This window comes from Maniola hyperantus, chromosome 25, assembly GCF_902806685.2.
Source record: "Maniola hyperantus chromosome 25, iAphHyp1.2, whole genome shotgun sequence".
NCBI classification, from domain to species: Eukaryota; Metazoa; Arthropoda; class Insecta; order Lepidoptera; family Nymphalidae; genus Maniola; species Maniola hyperantus.
Genome location: NC_048560.1, coordinates 3106855 through 3125687, shown reverse-complemented (window position 1 = coordinate 3125687; position 18833 = coordinate 3106855). Strand labels below are relative to the sequence as shown.

Here is an 18833-nt window from a genome sequence, read left to right as displayed (position 1 = left end):
GCATAAAACCTATATTAATCAATAGCTGGAATCAATACTAACAAGTATTGTATAAGACAAAATCTTCCCAAGCGTCACGTTTCCGATATATTATAAGCTATCAAAGTTATACTGGTGGAGTCATCAGTAATAACGGAGATTACTAGTTATCTACGACATCACCGACGTCATAAATTCCCATACAAAACAAAAAGGAACGTATTTTCACGGACTCGGATCGGATGAGTGCGCAACCGCCGTAACAGTCTAGCCACCAGTACAACTTTGAAAATTTATAAGATCTAGGAAACGTGACATTTTTTAAGATTTTGTCTCTACAATGACTTGTTTGTATTGATATCGGCTATTGATTAGTGCAAGTTTTATGCATGGCCACTATTTTGAAAAAAAAATGGCGGACATGTAGGTAGGCCAGGCTCGATACGAAAATATTCAAACCCCTTTGTCCGATATAAATTATAGGATCTATATTATTAGAACTTATTTCTTATTTTCATTGATGATTTATCTCACGTCATGTTCAAAATTTTTTTTTTACTTTGTTTTTCTTAAAGGCTGAAATAGCACAGAACTGCTAAATCATATGGAGCCAAACTGTGTCGTCTATTTTGTTTCTTTACTATTTGTTATTGTGTTAAGACTTAAGGCGAATGGTCGCGTATCTATTTCATACTTATTTTCTTCCCTGGTGATGTAAATTCCCGTAAGTGCAAGTATTATTCAGTTTTTCTACATAACCTTCTTACATAAAAATTACTGTTATATCGTTATTATTATACATATTTATTTGTGTGCTACTAAAATCCCCTGAATTTCTTAATATATTTAGAGAATTTAAATAAAATAGGTTTTTAAAAATCCCGTGGGAGCTCTTTGATTTCCCGGGATAAAAGGTAGCCTGTGTCACCCTCCAGGTGCTTAACTATAACCATCCAAAAAAATCACGTCGATTCGTTGCGACGTGATTGAAGGACAAACACCAACAAACACATGTTCGCATTTATTGTGACTAGCTGCTGCCCGCGACTTCGTACGCGTGGGTTTCGGTTTTTAAAAATCCCGTGGAAAGTCTTTGATTTTCAGGGATAAAAAGTAGCCTATGTCACTCTCCAGGTCTTAAACTATACCAACCCATAATCACGTCGATCCGTTCCTCCGTTGCGACGTGATTGAAGGACAAACCAACAAACAAACACACTTTCGCATTTATAATATGGGTACTGGGTAGTGATCATTAATACCTGTAGCTTGTTTGTACAAATACGTGTACTTCCTAAATCGGGGCTAGAAAATGTATGATAATAGATTACCTTCATCTGTGATGATTCGCCTTAAGTTCCGCTTTCGTTTGTCACGCCTAGGTGTTGATTATGCCTACTGCAACTCGAAGAGTTACCACCGTAGTTGACGGGACACCACAAGGTGGAGGAAAGGTAATGTTTCTGTTTCACTCTAACGTTTCTCTCGCGCCAAACTTCTAGCACCCTCTCAGTTCAAGAAATAAATTTAAACAAAACAAAGCCGTTATTTACTGAGGTTTCACAATTTTTCCGGCTAACCCGGTGCGGGCGAGCGCGGATGACGTGCGGGTGTGCGGGGCAGCCCCCCGTCTCATACCCTGATTGTGATCTCAACCTTTTTCACGTCTACACAAATTTCGAATCCCTATTTTACCCCCTTAGGTGTTAAACTTTCAAAAATCCTTTCTTAGCGGACGTCTACATTATACCTAATAGCTATCTGCATGCCAAACAGTTCGATAGTTTGAGCTGTGCGTTGATAGATTAGTCAGTCAGTCAGTTAGTCACCTTTTCGTTTTCTATATTTAGATATTAGCTAGAAGGTTAGCGCGAGCTTTATCTATCCTTTTATATCTATTATGTTTTTATCTTCGTTTGTATATGTGTACTAACAGTTGCTTAGACAGATATTTCTCCTTATTTAATAGGACCTACCTATCTAGTTTTTTCAATACAGCTTTTGTAAAAAATAAACAATTTGACTTATCAAGTAGATACCAAGTACTTAGGTACTTATGTAACAAGTATTTTTAAAGTTAATGTTAATTTATCGTTGATGTCCCAATAATATTCTATATCTTAAGGTGACGCTGGATGCACGTCCGAACTGCTCGGCCCACGTGGGTAACCTGTATGCTATTTCACCTAACATTGTGATAGAAAGAGATAGACTCAGTGATGAGCAGTGTAGCGAGTGCATGCGCTCACACTAGCGTCCGGATATATTGATGATGGCACACAGATAGTTGGACAGATGTCACCGATGAATTTTTGTAAATATATGATTTATGAAGGAACTACTTATTTCAATTATTATTGTATAAGATTTTATGGAAGAGCGGGGTCGCCTGCCACGAGTACTCGTAGCAATACTAATACAGTTACTGGGATGGTCCCAATTACTACGCACTATGTGAAATTGTTTTACCTACTGAAATAAATATTTTTTAATTTTTTTTTGAATGATAATGATTACCTACTTATCTTTTGATGAATACTATAAAATCTCACTTACATACATACCTATTAGGTAACTACTGCCTCAGCGTGTATAAACAACTCGTATATATTATAGAAATCCATACTTCTATGAAGTGTCTGTCTGTAATTTCGAAATAACTACCGCAAGCTCATAATATTGTTATTTGAACTGTACCATAACAGCTGAATCAAACGTTTTTAAAAACTGTCTGTCTGTCTGTCTGTTTGAACGGGCTAATCTTCGGAACGGCAGAACCTATTTTGACGGGACTTTTACAGACAAGTAGAGGATTAACAAAGGATACTTTTTTAACCGAGTTTTAAAAAAGGAGTTGTGTTTTTCTACCTATGTACACAGAAATCTCCGAGATTTCTGAACCGATTTGGGTATTTTTTTAATTGATAAAGAAACTTTGCAACATTGTCCTATATAAAATGTCATTTTATATAGGACACACAGGATTTCAACTCCTCAATCCTGATGCTGCAGGGGACATGACCACCAAAACTTATGGGATTTTGAAACTGTCGGTTATAAATTGATATTGGAGGTAGGTACCTATATCTACCAAGTAAAGACTTTATCATTGAACTCGAAGACCCACTTCTCGACCCTGATGCTGTACCTAAGGAATTGCATTGCTAAATCGTGGTGATCCCACGGAATTTTAAATGAATCATCGCCCACGCCCGTTCGGTACCCTCATTCCGCACATTGTTTTGATTAGTCAGTCCACCAATCACAACAAAGCATTCTCCCCTGTCCCCCGCCATTTTACGATTTTGTTTTCATGTAAAACCTTGTATATGCGTACTCTAGGAGTTGAATTCTCTGTGCTGGCGGATTACCTATTAGGAACACATGATTACACATTCGTTTGTCTGTGAAAATAACTTTTGTTGCCTACACTTATCTATTAGTAGCGACTAAAAACTATATATACTATCTACTTGTACAAAACAAAACAAAAGTCAAAATAAATTCCACTTTGATCTCAAAAATGAAAATTTTATTTTTATAAGTAGGAAGTAGGTACAATTCAATTTCCCTCTAAAAGCCCACTACACACATAACACAATATGTATCATTTTCTGTTTCAACAGTCACATTAGATGTATCATTCGACGCAGAACTATTGAAGCTCTCCATTTCATTTCTGGAATTAATAAACATACAATCAACATAATTATATTGTGAGTATTATCTATATAGAATGTATGCAAAAAACATAGCATAACAACTTACAAGTATGGTATGGTAGACCTTTCAATATTTAGTACAGAATTGAATGTTGCAGCATCATGTTGGATTTCAGTGGTACGTATATTGGGCACATTCATTTTATTTTCCTTGTTTTCTTCTAAAAGGAATGTCTTGAGTCACTAAAATACAACATAATTCAGCATTGACAAATCTGACAACAAATAGTAAATCTCTATATTATATAAAAATGAATCGCTGAATGTGTTGCTGATCGCAAATCTCGAGAACAGCTGCACCGATTTCGCTAATTATTTTTGATAATATTCCTTGAAGTACGGGGATGGTTCTTATGGAGAGAATTTTTTTTAAAAAGTCCTGAAAAAGAATCGACTGTAGGCGGTGCGAAGTTCGTCGGGGCAGCTAGTAACATAATAATTATATTATCCTAATCCTAATCTAAATATATAAAAGAAAAAGGTGACTGACTGACTGACTGACTGACTGACTGACTGACTGACTGACTGACTGATCTATCAACGCACAGCTCAAAATACTGGACGGATCGTGCTGAAATTTGGCATGCAGATAGCTATTATGACGCAGGCATCCACTAAGAAGGGATTTTTGAAAATTCAACTCTGGAGGGGGTGAAATAGGGGTTCGAAATTTTGTGTAGCCCACGCGGACGAAGTCGCGAGCATAAGCTAGTCTATAATATAAAAATGAATCACTAAATGTCATCGCAAATCTCGAGAACAGCTGAACCGATTTCGCTAATTCTTTTTTTAAATTAGGTATTCCTTGAAGTACGAGGATGGTTCTTACCGAGAGAAAAATTTAAAAAATTTGAATCGACTGTTAGGCCGTAGGCGGAACGAAGTTCGCCAGGGCAGCTAGTGGAATTATAAATGTGAAAGTGTAGATGTTTGGATGTTTGTTACTCAATCACGCAAAAAAGGCTGAACGGATTTGAATGAAATTTAGAATTCTTAACTGGATTAACACATAGGCTACTTTTTATCCCGGAAAATCAAAGAGTTCCCGCGGGATTTTGAAAAATGTGAAATCCACGCGGACGAAGTCGCGGGCATTAGCTAGTATCTAAATAATATCAACTTACAAACACAGTGTCAAATTTTCAGAAGCTGGCTCTAAATGGTACGGTGTGATAGCATCATAATCTAATTCAATTCGATTTTTTGCTTTGTCGTTTCCTTGTCAAAGAAAATCCTGTGATCCACTAAAATAGAAGTATAATATATAAGTATTTATTAAAAATAAATAAATGTCATCATCAAATTCACCATCCTGGAGAACCTTGAAAACGACACTCGCGTCTATTTTTTATAAAAAGTGCTGGCCCGCCATCTTAGATTAAAAAATTAATGTCATTATCAAAACCAGCATCCTGGAAAACCTGAAAACGACACCCATTTCTATTTTTTGTGAAAAGTGCATGTCTGCTATTTTGGATTTGAAAATAAATGTCATTATCAAATTCAGCATCCCGGAAAAGTACATATTCAGTCAAATAAAATTCCCGTCGAGTCACATTGTTACTCACGTCGGGTGTGACTCACGGGAATAACCCCGAAAAAGTAATGGCATTATCATCACAAGATAATATTATGGTTTGGAAAGATTCTGATGAATTTTAATAGATCTCCTCTTTGCAAGGGATTTGCTTTTGCGAGTCTAAACCGTTTCTTTTTCCTCTTCCGCCAATCCATTTTTGTTTCTGTTACATGAAAACTCAAGTATATAATTAAATTGTCTAAGCACACAATAATATGACCTACATACTTATATTTGTAACTAGATGATACACGCGACTTCGTCCGCGAGGATATAGTGGTTTTTTAATCCCACGAGAACTCTTTCAAAAGCGATCACTATTTCAAATTTCAGCCAAATCCGTCTTGTACTTTTTGCGTGAAAGGGTAACAAACCTATACACACACACACGCAGATACAAAATTTCGCCTTTATAATATAAGTGTGATTTGACAACCCTGACTTTCGGAATTCGGATAAGTCCAAATTATATTTTATTACTAGTTGATGCCCGCAACTTCGTCCGCGTGGAATTAGGTTTTTAAAAATCCCGTGGGAACTCTTTGATTTTCCGGGATAAAAAGTAGCCTATGTGTTAATTTAGGGTATACCCTAAATTTAATTATATACCAATACGTGCAATTTATAATTTAAAACCGCGCGATTCCCTACGAGAGATATTTAAGGAAATAGGTATTCTTACAGTAGCTTCCCAATATATTTACAATAATATAATTTTTGTACGACAAAACATTCACAGTTACAAAAAAATCAGTGATCTCCATGATAGGCAAACTAGAAACAAAAATAAGCTAGCTACTCCTGCGCTCCGCCTCTGGAAGGTGCGAAAGTCATTTGTGGGAATGAGTGTAATATTTTATAATAAAATTCCACAAGCAATTTTAGACTTGCCTTTACACAAGTTTAAAAAATGTGTTAAAAGTATGCTCCTAAAAAAAGCATATTATACAGTCGCAGACTATGTAAACGATAAAAAAGCTTGGATTTGACTCGCTCCAGCAATGCACGGGGGTGCAATGGCTTGTATAGTACGGTATAATAACATTGTAAATTGAAAAATTAAAAAGAGCAACCGCCGAGTTTCTTGCTGGTTCTTCTCGGTAGGAACGGCATTCCGAACCAGTGGTAAATTAAACCTGACTATTCATAAGCACTTTTAAAAAGTTTACATGAATAAAAAAACATTCTATTCTATTCTATTCTATTCTATTCTAATTAACACTTTTATCTATCTCCATTCCCAATTTCATCCAAAACCGTTCAGCCGTTTTTGTGTGATTGAGTAACAAACATCCAAACATCCACACACACACACATCACTACACCTATTATAAATGTGAAAGTGTGTTTGTTTGTTGGTTCGTTGGTTTGTCCTTCAATCACGTCGCAACAGAGCAACGGATCGAAGTGATTTTTTGCATGGGTATGGTTGACCTGGAGAGTGACATAGGCTACTTTTTATCCCGGAAAATCAAAGAGTTTCCACGGGATTTTTAAAAATCTAATTCCACGCGTACGAAGTCGCGGGCATCACCTCATCATCATCATGATCAACCCATCGCCGGCTCAGTACAGAGCACGGGTCTCCTCTCAGAGTGAGAAGGGTTTTGGCCATAGTCTACCACGCTGGCCATGTGCGGATTGGTAGAATTCACACACCTTTGAGAACATTATGGAGAACTCGGCATGCAGGTTTCCTCACGATGTTTTCCTTTACCGTTAAAGCAAGTGATATTTAATTAATTAAAACGCGTATAACTCCGAAAAGTTAGAGGTGCGTGCCCGGGATCGAACCCCCCGACCTCCGTTTAGAAGGCGGACGTCCTAACCACTAGGCTATCATAGCTTCACCTAGTTTATAATATTAGTAGGATATATGTAAACTACTACCACCAGCTGTCGATACGATGCATTCTAAAATAAATCGACCGACCGACCGACAGACCGACCGGCCAAGTACGAGTCAGACTCGCGCCCCGAGGTTTCCGTACTACAATAGTAAAATGTTTATCTCTAAATCTCTGTTTAGAGATAAGCATTTACAATGTAACTTAATTTATTACTACTATGTAACTAGAATTTCGGTACATATAAAAATGAATCGCTAAATGTGTTGCTGATCGCAATCTCGAGAACAGCTGAACCGATTTCGCTAATTCTTTTTTTATAATATTCCTTGAAGTACGAATATGGTTCTTACGGAGAGAAATTTTTTAAAAAATTCCTGAAAAAGAATCGACTGTTAGGCGGTACGAAGCTCGCCGGGGCAGCTAGTGAAAAATAAAAATAAATAAATAGGTAAATAGTATTTTTTGACATTTTGCATGATAAATCAAAAACTATTTAGTATGCACTAGATGATGCCCGCAACTTCGTCCGCGTGGATTTAGGTTTTTTAAAAATCCCGTGGGAACTTTGATTTTCCGGGATCAAAAGTCAAAGTCAAATGATTTGTTCAAAATAGGTAATAAATTACTCTTTTCGATTGTCAGTTGTTGGATTTGTAAAATATAGTGTTGATAGACCTTTTTTTTTGGGTTGTGCCACACATGACATACTTTATTCCGGCGCTTCTTCTACTTGAGGTTTTTTGACTTTATTACTCAAGTATAAGAGGCGCTGGGATAACCTAACCAGTTGGTAACTGGTAATGTGTGGTACAGCTTTAAAAAATAAACGTTTTTTCTTTTCTTTCTTTTTCTTTTCTAATAATATGCCATATGACATAATGCTGTGAAAGTAACTAAAATATACTAGTCTCGCCGTTTCTATGTCTGTCAACAGGTGAGATTGCAGTCAAGGGCTAACTTGTATCTGAATAAATAAATAAAAAAGTACTATTTGTACGAAGCGTTGCGTACTTTGTTTGTAAGACGGACAGACAGACAGACAACAAACTGATCCTATAAGGGTTCCTTTTTCCTTTTGAGGTACGGAATCCTAATGATCTCTCTTTTTGCACTGCATTTAACCTGAATCCAAGAATTTCCGATCCGAAATAGTCGTAAGCAAGACTGTATCGTCACCTACCACCAGGTGAGATTGCAGTCAAGGGCTAACTTGTATCTGAATCAATATTATTATTATTATTTTATTACTTATAATAAAACTGTAACAGGTGAAATTCTGTACATTGAAGATATTTTGAAATTTTTTTTTCGAGGGCACTCTATAATCGATACTGAACCCAAAACTGGAATTTTTTTCATTTTTGTCTGTCTGTCTGTCTGTCTGTATCACGGCCGCGCATCACGCTGAAACTACTGAATGGATTCCAATGAAACTTGGTACGATTTGACGTCATACTATGAGGAAGAATATAGGATACTTTTTATCCCGAAATTCAGCATGGTTCCCTTAGGAGAGGGGTTGAAAGTTAAAATGTATACTGAGCTGTAATTCATTAACGCGTAGTCCGATTTCATTCATTATTTTTTGTTAGAAACCATACATGTTAAAACTTCAAGTTCCAACTTCTCAACCATCATCATAATAATGACGGGTAGCTTTTGTACTTTTGGATTTCAATCAGCTGTTTTAGGAATAGTTGATGTTGAATTGATATTAAAGGTACGCTTAGAATAAACTATCTCTGGTTTAGGTACCAAGCAACGACTTCATAATTCAACTCGATATCCCAACTCTTCAACCCTGATGATGCAGGGTATTGCACTCCTAAGCCACTGTTGATTGTGAGATAATATTGTAGATGCCAAACATATATACCATTATTGAACTTTAAGTTCCAACTCTTCAATACTGATGCTGCAGGGTACTGCACTCCTATTCTATGGGTTTTAGGAACTGTTGTTGGTGAATTAATATTGTACCATTTACTATTGTACCAAACCACGACTACATGGTTGAACTCCGTTCACAAAAATCCACGCACTCCATCGAAATCCTATTCTATTCCAAACTTATTCGCCAGCGTGACAGGAGTGGAGAAGGCGGATAGGGACGTGTGAGGGGTGCAACGGATCAACGTGATTTTTTCCATCATCATCAGCCTGCGGTCGTCCACTGTTGGACATAGGCTTTCCCTAAAGAGCGCCACCACACCCGGTCCTCAGCCTTCCTCACCTAGCCACTTCCCGCCAGCCTCTGTATATCGTCGGTCCATCGTGCTGGAAGGCGTCCCACACTACGCTTACTTATACCTACGCGGTCTCCACTCAAGAACTTTCCGGCTCCAACGGCCATCACCTCTACGACAGGCATGACCTGCCTTCTTTTATCCCAGAAAATAAAAGAGTTCCCACGGGCTTTTGAAAACCTACATCCACGCGGACGAAGTCGCGGGCGTCAGCTAGTAAATAAATAAAAAATACTATTTGTACGAAGCGTTGCGTACTTTATTTGTAAGACGGACAGACAGACAGACAGACAGATAGACGGACAGACAGACAGACGGACAGACGAACAGACGGACAGACGGACGGGCAGACGGACCGATGGACGGACCGACAGACGCATGGACGGACGGACGGACTGACGGACAGACAGACAGAGGGTTCCGTTTTTTCCTTCTGAGGTACGGAACCCTAAAAATATAAAGAAATACCACCAGGTAGGTACCTACCTACCTATATTATTATACATATACAGGTACCTTTTTAGGGTTCCGTACTTTATAAGGAAAAAAGGGACCCTTAGGATCACTTCGTTGTCTGTCTGTCTTTCCGTCTCTCCGTCTGTGTCGTATCTGTCACACAAACCTATAGGATACTTCCCGTTGACCCAGAATCATGAAATTTAGTAGGTACGTAGGTCTTAGAGCACAAGTAAAGGAATAAATCCGAAAACCATAGATTTGTGATTACAACTTACAAAAAAAAATTAAAGTGTGTTAATGAAAAAATAATTAGTATTTTCAATTTTCAATGTATAATAAGTATACCAAGTGGGGTATTATATGAAAGGGCTTTACTTGTGTATTCTAAAACACATTTTTATTTATTCTTATGCATAGTAGTTTTTGATTTATGGAGCAAAATGTCAAAAAAATACCTGAGTACGGAACCCTTGGTGCGCGAGCAACTCGCACTTGCCGGTTTTTTAAAATTAGATAAAATAAATAACTAAACAAAGTTACTTACCTATTGTACTAGGACCACACGAGTAGATATCCCTACTAGGACCTCAACAACAAAGTCAGGTCAATAAACCAATGAATAAAATTGGTGTCCAAATTTCAAATTCCAGAGGTCAATGTACAAAATGCAATAAGTATTTGAAGGACTTATTGACTCTGCTCTGCTCAATCTTCTACACATTTGCATAGCCACTGAATTAATAAACGAATAAAAATTAGTTTTATAAAATCATTACGACTTTTGTTTTTGAAAACATAACAACAGTTGTCGTCATAGAAACCACAATATTACACGCGCAGCCGCGCGCCGCTGGGCTGGCCCTTCCCTCCGCCACCCGCGCGGTGTCTAATGTTTTGGGGTGAGAAGCATGATGATTTTAGCCGAAATCTAGCGCTTGAAAAGGGTTGAACAGTAGTTTGGGAAAAGTATTTTTGAGAAAAAACTACTGAATTTAGGTTTGCAAAGTAAAGTTATTTCAACTAATGAATAAATAAACTACGTGTAATGATAAATTGTTTTAGAATTTTCATATCCCTAATCTTATTTATTTACGCCCAAAGTTGTCATAGATTTAGTGTTAAAATAGGAATCTTTTGAGGCTCGTAACTTTTAAATCAATATTTTTTTCAATGTTTTAGATATCATTGAACCTAGATAATGACGAGATAAATCGATATAATTCTTAGTTTTGTGCGTACAATATCGAATATTGTTGTATTTTCCCTCCTACGTTTGTATGAAGAAAGCACCGAACTGAGCTGCCTTAAGATTACTTAAAATCAATTATTACAGGTTAATTTAAATACCTACTGTATATTATTCAACATAATTATCATTAACATAAATAAAAAATTACTCAAGTCAAATGCTTCCTTCAAATTTTTTGAAACCTTTCCGCTATGTCTAACGGAATCCGGCGATCCTGTAACTTCAAGTAAGTTGAAACCTGATGAATGAAATTTGAAATCAGTTGTTATCTATTATATTATCAGCTTTAAAACGTTTATTAGCAGTAGTATTAGATTTTTGACCAGGGAAATTATAATCAGTAGATACCTAACCTCAAATCTGGAACATACTAATTTCAGATTTTTAACAATATTATCCGCTAAGTTCCAGCTAGAACTGTCTATGCTATTTTTAATTTTGGTTTGTGTCTAAAATTATTCTTATCTGATATAAAATTTGCCAAAATAGAAAAAAAAGTTGGCTAAAAATCTAAATACACCTAAGTGTGTAAAAAAATTTAATCAAATAATTTGCCTCACAAAAGTAGCAACTTGTTGCGCGACGTTTTATAAATGCTAAATATTATATTGTCTAGACCTTTAGACGTGATTTTTAAAATGTACGTGTATATTAATGTTACTCATCCAAATATCACAGAAAAAGAAGAAGCACCGTGACAAGAAACGCGACAAAGACAAGGAGGTCCAAGCATCACTAATGGTCGCTTGTCTGAAGAGGTTGTTACCTGTTGGACTCAATCTCTTCGCGGGAAGAGAGCAAGAGTTAGTGCAGCACTGTAAAGATCGCTTCTTGAAGGTGAGAATATAAAAAATTATTTTTTCTTATTCATGACTAACTGTGGAACCAACTCCCATCGGCGGTGTTCCCACTAGATTACAACAAGGGGTTATTCAAGGGCGGACCAACAAATTCCTAAAAGGCCGGCAACGCATCGGCGGTTCCTCTGGTGCTGCAAATGTTCATGGGCGGCGGTAATCACTTAATATAAGGTGACCCGATCTCTATTTAAAAAGAAAACAGTCTCAAACCCCCGTCTTTTAAGGGATGATTTATACTAGACCGTGCCGGGCCCAAGCCATTTTAATTTCAAGTAAAATTGTTTTCAGAAAATGTCCGAACAAGACGTAGCAGAATTCGCCAAAACGCAACTAACGTTACCGGACAAGATCGATCCAGCGGACGAAATGTCCTGGCAGCATTATCTATATAGCAAGTTAGGTTCCAAGAGCAAGACTACCATCACAGCTGTGGAGACCTCAGAGAACAAGGCCAAGCTTATAGACGACACGGTGGAACGGATAGTGGCGATGAGCAAAGTGTTGTTTGGATTGCATATGGTGAGTTTGATCATGATTATGATGAGAAGTCAGTTAAAACATAGATAAAACAAAAAATAATTATATAAACACTGAACTGAATAAAATAAAGTATAAAAAATTGTTACAGAAATTCATTTAGAAAACCGATTGGATCGTCAAAAGAAATAAAATTTGCCAAAAGTAGTTTCTTTCTAGATTCTTATAACCTACTTAATAAAATTTTGTTGATAATGAGAAAGAAAAGTTTTGTTCTTAATAATGTATGTGAACATGAACCTATAGTTCGCGACGGGTCAATATGGCAATCGGGGTGGGAACGCCTCGCCTCATAACCCGATTGCCATATGATTTGTTTACTGTATCATTATTCAACATTATAATTTTTCAAAATTGATGTAATAGTACATTATGGTACAAGTGTGTAATGTTGGTGATTACCTCTGAGGCGAGGGTCTTAAGATAGCCGAGGACGGTAATCATCAATACACACGTGTATCATACGACGTTATTCAACGCACTTGTGAAGAAAATAATACAAAAAAATAATTTTCTTCATAATTAGTAACTACCTACTTGTAGACATTTTAACTAATAAATGACTGAAAAAAAAATTATATTGAAACTTTTTTAAGGCTGCATGGTGCACGACCTTGCCTTTCCTGAAGAGGATAAATTGAAATACTACGAAGCAACTCAAAGAACTCAACCAATAAAATTAAAAAAAAGTCTATAAGTCTAAAAGTCACAATTTGATTATAGGTGTCTAATTGCGGTGAACGTAGAGCCACTTTTTGAGCAAGTGTGTAGAAAAAAAATTATTAACTTTGATAACGTTTAGATCGACCACCCACAACAAATGAGTAAGAACGTGTACCGTTCCGTGGTGTCAATTCAACGGAAACGTGCCGTCATTGCCTGCTTCAGGCAGACTTCACTACATTCCTTGCCAAGGTTCTTTGACTGATGTGTGTTTGAGTTGTTTGACTTTTGTGTGATAATTGTTTTAAATCTTGATTTTTAATAACATAATCTTTTTGAAAAAGGTACTAGTCTCTGATTTTCATTTCTCCTAATTTCAATGCAGTCCTGCCTTCCTTTTCATTTACCTAATTGAAACCTGACTAACTAGATAGATTTTTATTTTTATTTATTCTGAATGTTATATCTACCCATGTTCAAAGTAGAGTCTATCCTTAATTAACTTTAACTTCATCATGCCGTAAGCGCCTGCTTCAAGCAGACCTCGCTGCAATCCCCGTCAAGCTTCTTTGAATATATGTGTGTCGGAGTTGTTTGACTTTTGTGTGACCATTGTTTACTTTCTATTGTTTACTATCTAGCTTTTTACTAACACAATATTTTTTTAACAAGTTACAATATCTCTGATTTTCACTTCTTCTAATTTCAATGCAGTTTAGTGCATTTCTTGCCGAGTTCTATACCTAGCCAGGAAATAATATAATATAAAAGGATGGACACGTCTTGGGTTATTTATTTTAGAAAGTAAGACGAATAACAAGTTATGAATTTACCAACCGATTAAAAAAAACTTTAACTCACCAACCAGAAACCAAAGTAAAAAGGAAATTCTTGGAAAGTTTTAACTTTTAAAATTAATGATTATAAATATAGAAGAATCCGGATTTACTTACATATTTAGTCGACATAAGTCCGACTATTCACTAGTGTCGAGCCCTACCGGGGTCTTAACGTTTCATAATAATTGATGTTGTAGATGTTGTTTGTTCTAATAGTGTAAGTTGTATGCATGCCGCTTTGGATTAACAAGGCAACGAAACCAAAACAACGTTCAGATAACTGGAAGAGAATCCTTTGCGCTGCGCGGAAAAGAGCGGCGATAGCCTGTTTGAGATCTAGGCATCTTTATAAGATCAGTCGGTAAGATATGTAGTAATATGTAGAAAAAATAATTAAAAACTAAAGGGCATCCGAGACGGTCAAGCGGCTTTTTTTGCTTGTGTCAAGCATTTTGACCGTTACTGCTTGATGCTCGAGTCGAACAATATGTAACGTGCTTAACGGTGTTTGATGCGATTTTATATATTTTTTGAATTTTACTTGACGCGACGCTCATACAGTGTTTGAGACATAAGAAAAGTGCCGTTTGATGGCTCAGGCTGTTTGAAGGGCGCATCAAGCAAAACAAAACTACGTGCTTCACGTCAAGCCACTTGACCGTCTCACAGCACAGCAATTTTAGTAGGGACACGGCGCTGATTAATGACTATCAACTTGACGATTGTCAAGTAGATAGTCATTAATCTTGTAATAGGCTTCTTCGATTAAGAATTTTTTTAATGTATTGATGAACGCTATATTATTCTCAATTTTCTTGAGACAAGACCGGGAGCCGCAGCAGAAACAGCTGAAAACGGCAAGCGGCGCAAGTATGCCTCTCTTATAGAGAGTTACATTTTTGTGCCGTTTGCCGTGGAGACCCTGGGGCCATGGAGTCTTAGTGCTAAAAATTTTTTACGAGACATTTCACCGCGATTAATAGCCTCAACTGGTGACAGAAGGGCTGGCTCATTTTTTGCGCAGCGGATCAGCCTGGCTGTCCAGCGCGGAAATGCAGCCAGTATTCTTGGCACCATTCCACGCGGTCATGATTTATATAGTAATTAGATAAGGCTAGCCTTAAGTTTTATTGTATTAAAAAAAAAAAAAAAAAATTTTCTTGATGTTGTCTGGAATTTTATTATAAATTTTTCGAACACATGGAGTTGGGACCCGTACTGTGCATTTTTAGTTTAGAGCTTGGCACGATCATATTATACTTGCCAGCAGGTCTGATTGCAGCTAAGCGTCATTCTATGAATTAAAAATTTCTTCCTTCAAAAAACTAAATGCTGAATAAATGTTTTGGTGATTATATTATAAACGGCAATATTAGCCATTACATTACAGTATATTTTCTTGTAATAATAACTTGGGTAATTAATAATTTCAGACATCGAGTGTGTAATATATTCGCGCGAACATACTACGAGCTGTGGTTGGAAGAAGAAAACATTGGGCAAGAAGTCATGATCGAAGATCTTACGGTAAGTTAAACTTCAAGGAAACCGGCCAAGTGCGAGTCACACTCGCGTACCGAGGGTTCCGTTCTACAGTAGTATTTTTTAGACATTTTGCACGATAAATCAAAAACTATTGATTGGCCATAAAAATATATAAAAATCTGTTTTAGAATGAACAAATAAAGCACTTTCACATAATACCCCAGTCGGTATAGTAATCATACTTTGAAAGTTGAAAATACTATGTAATATTTTCCACAAATTCACGATTTTCGAATTTATTCCTTTACTTACACTTTCGCATTTATAATAAGTAATAATATACGTACTAATGAATTATGTAGAATAGATTTTGCAGTCAATTGGATTCTATGGAATATTTTTTCTTTACAGCAATCATTTGAGGATGCGGAGTTGAAAAAGAGTGATTTAGTGGAGGAGGATGGAAAGCCGGATCCTCTCACACAACTCGTCACTACATTCTGTCGCGGCGCTATGACTGAAAGATCTGGGGCATTACAGGTAACTTAGTTTCTAAGACAAGTCAGCATTGGGGCACCTGCTAGACAATTCGCTAACTCAGTGTCTAAAACTGAATGATAGCCACCGAGCTCATTTGATCTGCCTACTGATTCGCTATCTCAGTGTCTAACACTGGATGATAGTCACCGAGCTCATTTGACATTTATTTTGGATCCATTGAAGGTTTTGTACGAAAAATTATTTTTATCACTAGTGAAGCAGCAATGTAAAACCAACCAATGTCAAATGAGCTCGGTGACTATCATTCAATGTTAGACACTGGTGTTTCCGAATCACCCCGCAGATTCGCACTTTAATTCTATTTTGTCTGAGAGGCCCGTAGTACAAGCAAAGTGGCCTACTTATTTGTGACATTATACTGCTATACAAAATTAATATTCCAACTTTTACAATAGATAGGTATAAGTCTCGCAAATTGCTAATACGCGTGGCCGCCATTTTAGTGACGTCAGCACTAGACTGAAGTTTCGAGCTGATGGTATATTTTTATTTCGGCTGACGTCAAAATAACGGCATTTCGATGTTAATGAGACATGGTTCCAGTGCAATAGCAATTTGCGGGACTTATACCTACCTATATAATTTTTTGAGTTTTGTATGAGTTGTTGTTTTGCCATAATAAAATTATTGTATTCTTGTTCCTTATTATAAACTTAAAAAATTAAGCAGAATTATAATGCTGCAGGAAGATCCATTGTACATGTCGTACGCGCATATAATAGCAAAGTCATGTGGTGAGGAAGAAGAGGAGGGCGGGGAAGAAGAAGAAGGTGGAGGGGAACCAGAGGGAGGCGACGAAGAGGGCCGCGCTAGCATACACGTAAGAATAAATGTTCTGTTTTATACTTTCCTCTGTCTGCCTGATTGTCACAAAGGTTTTATGCAGTAACTTTTATTTTTAAAACTGAAATTTTACAGTTACAAAAAATGTTAAATTACAGTTTAATTTAGTCCGTACAAAATGAGAACTCACTCGCCATTTTAACTCTGTGTCAACTGTCATGTCAAAAGTACAGTGCGACAGGGCTATCGTGGCAAAAATCGGAACTAACGTTGCTGTCAAGTGTCAAATGTCAAGTGCCAAACAAAGGATCACTTTGTTGTCTGTCTGTCGGTCTGTCAAGAAACCTACAGAGTGCTTCCCGATGACCTAGAATCATGAAATTTGGCAGATAGGTAGGTCTTATATCAGACATTTGGGGAAAAATCTGAAAACCTTGAATTTGTGGTTATATCACACAAAAAAAAAATTAAATTGTGGTCATGAACTAACAATTAGTATTTTCAATTTTCGAAGTAAGATAAATACATCAAGTGGGGTATCATATGAAAGGTCTTCACCTGTGCATTCTAAAACAGATTTTTATTTATTTTTATGCATCATAGTTTTTGAATTGTCGTGCAGTGTCGAAAAACTACGACTGCAGTACGGAACTCTCGTTGCGCGAGCCTGACTCGCACTTGGCCGGTTTTTTTATATAAAGTCTAATTTTCTTGTTGCATGCAGAAAACTATGGATACATACATGGTATGTATGGTACGAAACATGTGTCATATTCAACCGTAATGCATTACATTAAGGTTGAATATGACACATGTCTGAATGGCCCCCTAATGAAGCCGTTATCTTGACTATGAATTCCAGTGTTTTTTATTCAAGAATATTAGCCATGTTAAACGGCTAGTATTCCCTTTTCCCCTCCAACTAAGCGTCAAGCTTGTGCTAGGAGTAGGTACGACAATAGTGCAACGGGCGAGGTTTGAACCGCCGACCTTTCGGTTTTCAGTCCACTAACCGTTGAGCTATTGAGGCTTCTCAGTTTGTTTCTAAGGCTGTAATCTAAAGAGTGCACTTTGACTTTGCTCAGACTTAAGATTGAGTTGAAACGAGACAGATTTATGTGATGTACATCTAATCTAATCTAAAAAATAAAAATAAAAAATAAAAAAACATCTGTCTCGTTTTAACTCTGTCTTAAGTCTAAGCAAAGTCAGAGAGTGCGCTCTATAGATTTCACTCTTACAGCGGTTACGCACTCATCCGATCCGAGTCCAAAAAAAAACGTTCCTTGTTGTTTTGTATGGTAGCTCATGACATATGTCGTATATAATCGTTGGTATTCTCACGGATGACGGATAGAACTTGAATGACGGAAGTACAGCGCGTAATGTGTATGTTTTTGTACTTGTGCAAGTCATATGGCATTTATGCTGAGTCGGGACCTTTTTTTCGGGTTGTGCCACACATGACATAGTTTATTTCGGCGCTTCTTCTACTTGAGGTCTTTTGACTTTACTACTCAAGTATTAGAGGCGCCGCCGGGATAACCTAACCAGGTCTAACTGGTAATGTGTGGTACAGCTTTAAAAATAAACGTTTTTCTTTCTTTCTTTTCTTTCGTCGCCGTCGCTTCTTCTTTTAATCGCCGTTAGAGTGTTTAGCGTCTTTTTTTGATAACCTAGGAACAAGAAATGGAGAAGCAAAAGCTGTTGTTCCATCAGAAGCGTCTAGCGAACCGTGGTGTTGCGGAGATGGTGTTGCTTCACATATCCGCTTCCAAAGGACAACCAAGTGACATGGTCATGAAGACGCTGCAACTTGGGATCTCTATATTGCGGGGCGGCAATATTGATATACAAATGGTAAGATCCAACATTTGAACCCATCGAAACTGCCTCGATGGTTTATTGTTGGTGAAGAATACTTATACACGGTGCAACCAGAACGCTGGCAGAAACTTTTGATTGACGGCCTGGCGCAGTGGCGCAGAGGTAAGCACTGTGGTCTTATTAGTGGGAGGTCC

The 18833-nt window shown here is 37.1% G+C and overlaps 1 protein-coding gene across 25 annotated transcripts in view; it reads left to right on the top strand.

Annotated features, from left to right (window-relative positions):
• RyR (Ryanodine receptor) overlaps window positions 1-18833 on the top strand; it is a 127415-nt gene that overhangs the window by 84184 nt on the left and 24398 nt on the right. For 11 of the 25 annotated variants that reach the window (XM_069507040.1, XM_069507062.1, XM_069507059.1 and 8 more), the window contains 9 exons: window positions 1362-1433; window positions 11763-11921; window positions 12233-12463; window positions 13284-13396; window positions 15417-15510; window positions 15880-16008; window positions 16715-16849; window positions 17537-17557; window positions 18493-18672. In XM_069507040.1, coding sequence (XP_069363141.1) covers window positions 1362-1433; window positions 11763-11921; window positions 12233-12463; window positions 13284-13396; window positions 15417-15510; window positions 15880-16008; window positions 16715-16849; window positions 17537-17557; window positions 18493-18672 — 1134 coding nt within the window. Of the gene's footprint in view, window positions 1-1361; window positions 1434-11762; window positions 11922-12232; window positions 12464-13283; window positions 13397-14234; window positions 14345-15416; window positions 15511-15879; window positions 16009-16714; window positions 16850-17536; window positions 17558-18492; window positions 18673-18833 lie in introns of all 25 variants that reach the window. The other 14 variants (XM_034981626.2, XM_069507063.1, XM_069507061.1 and 11 more) reach the window with 3 other exon arrangements.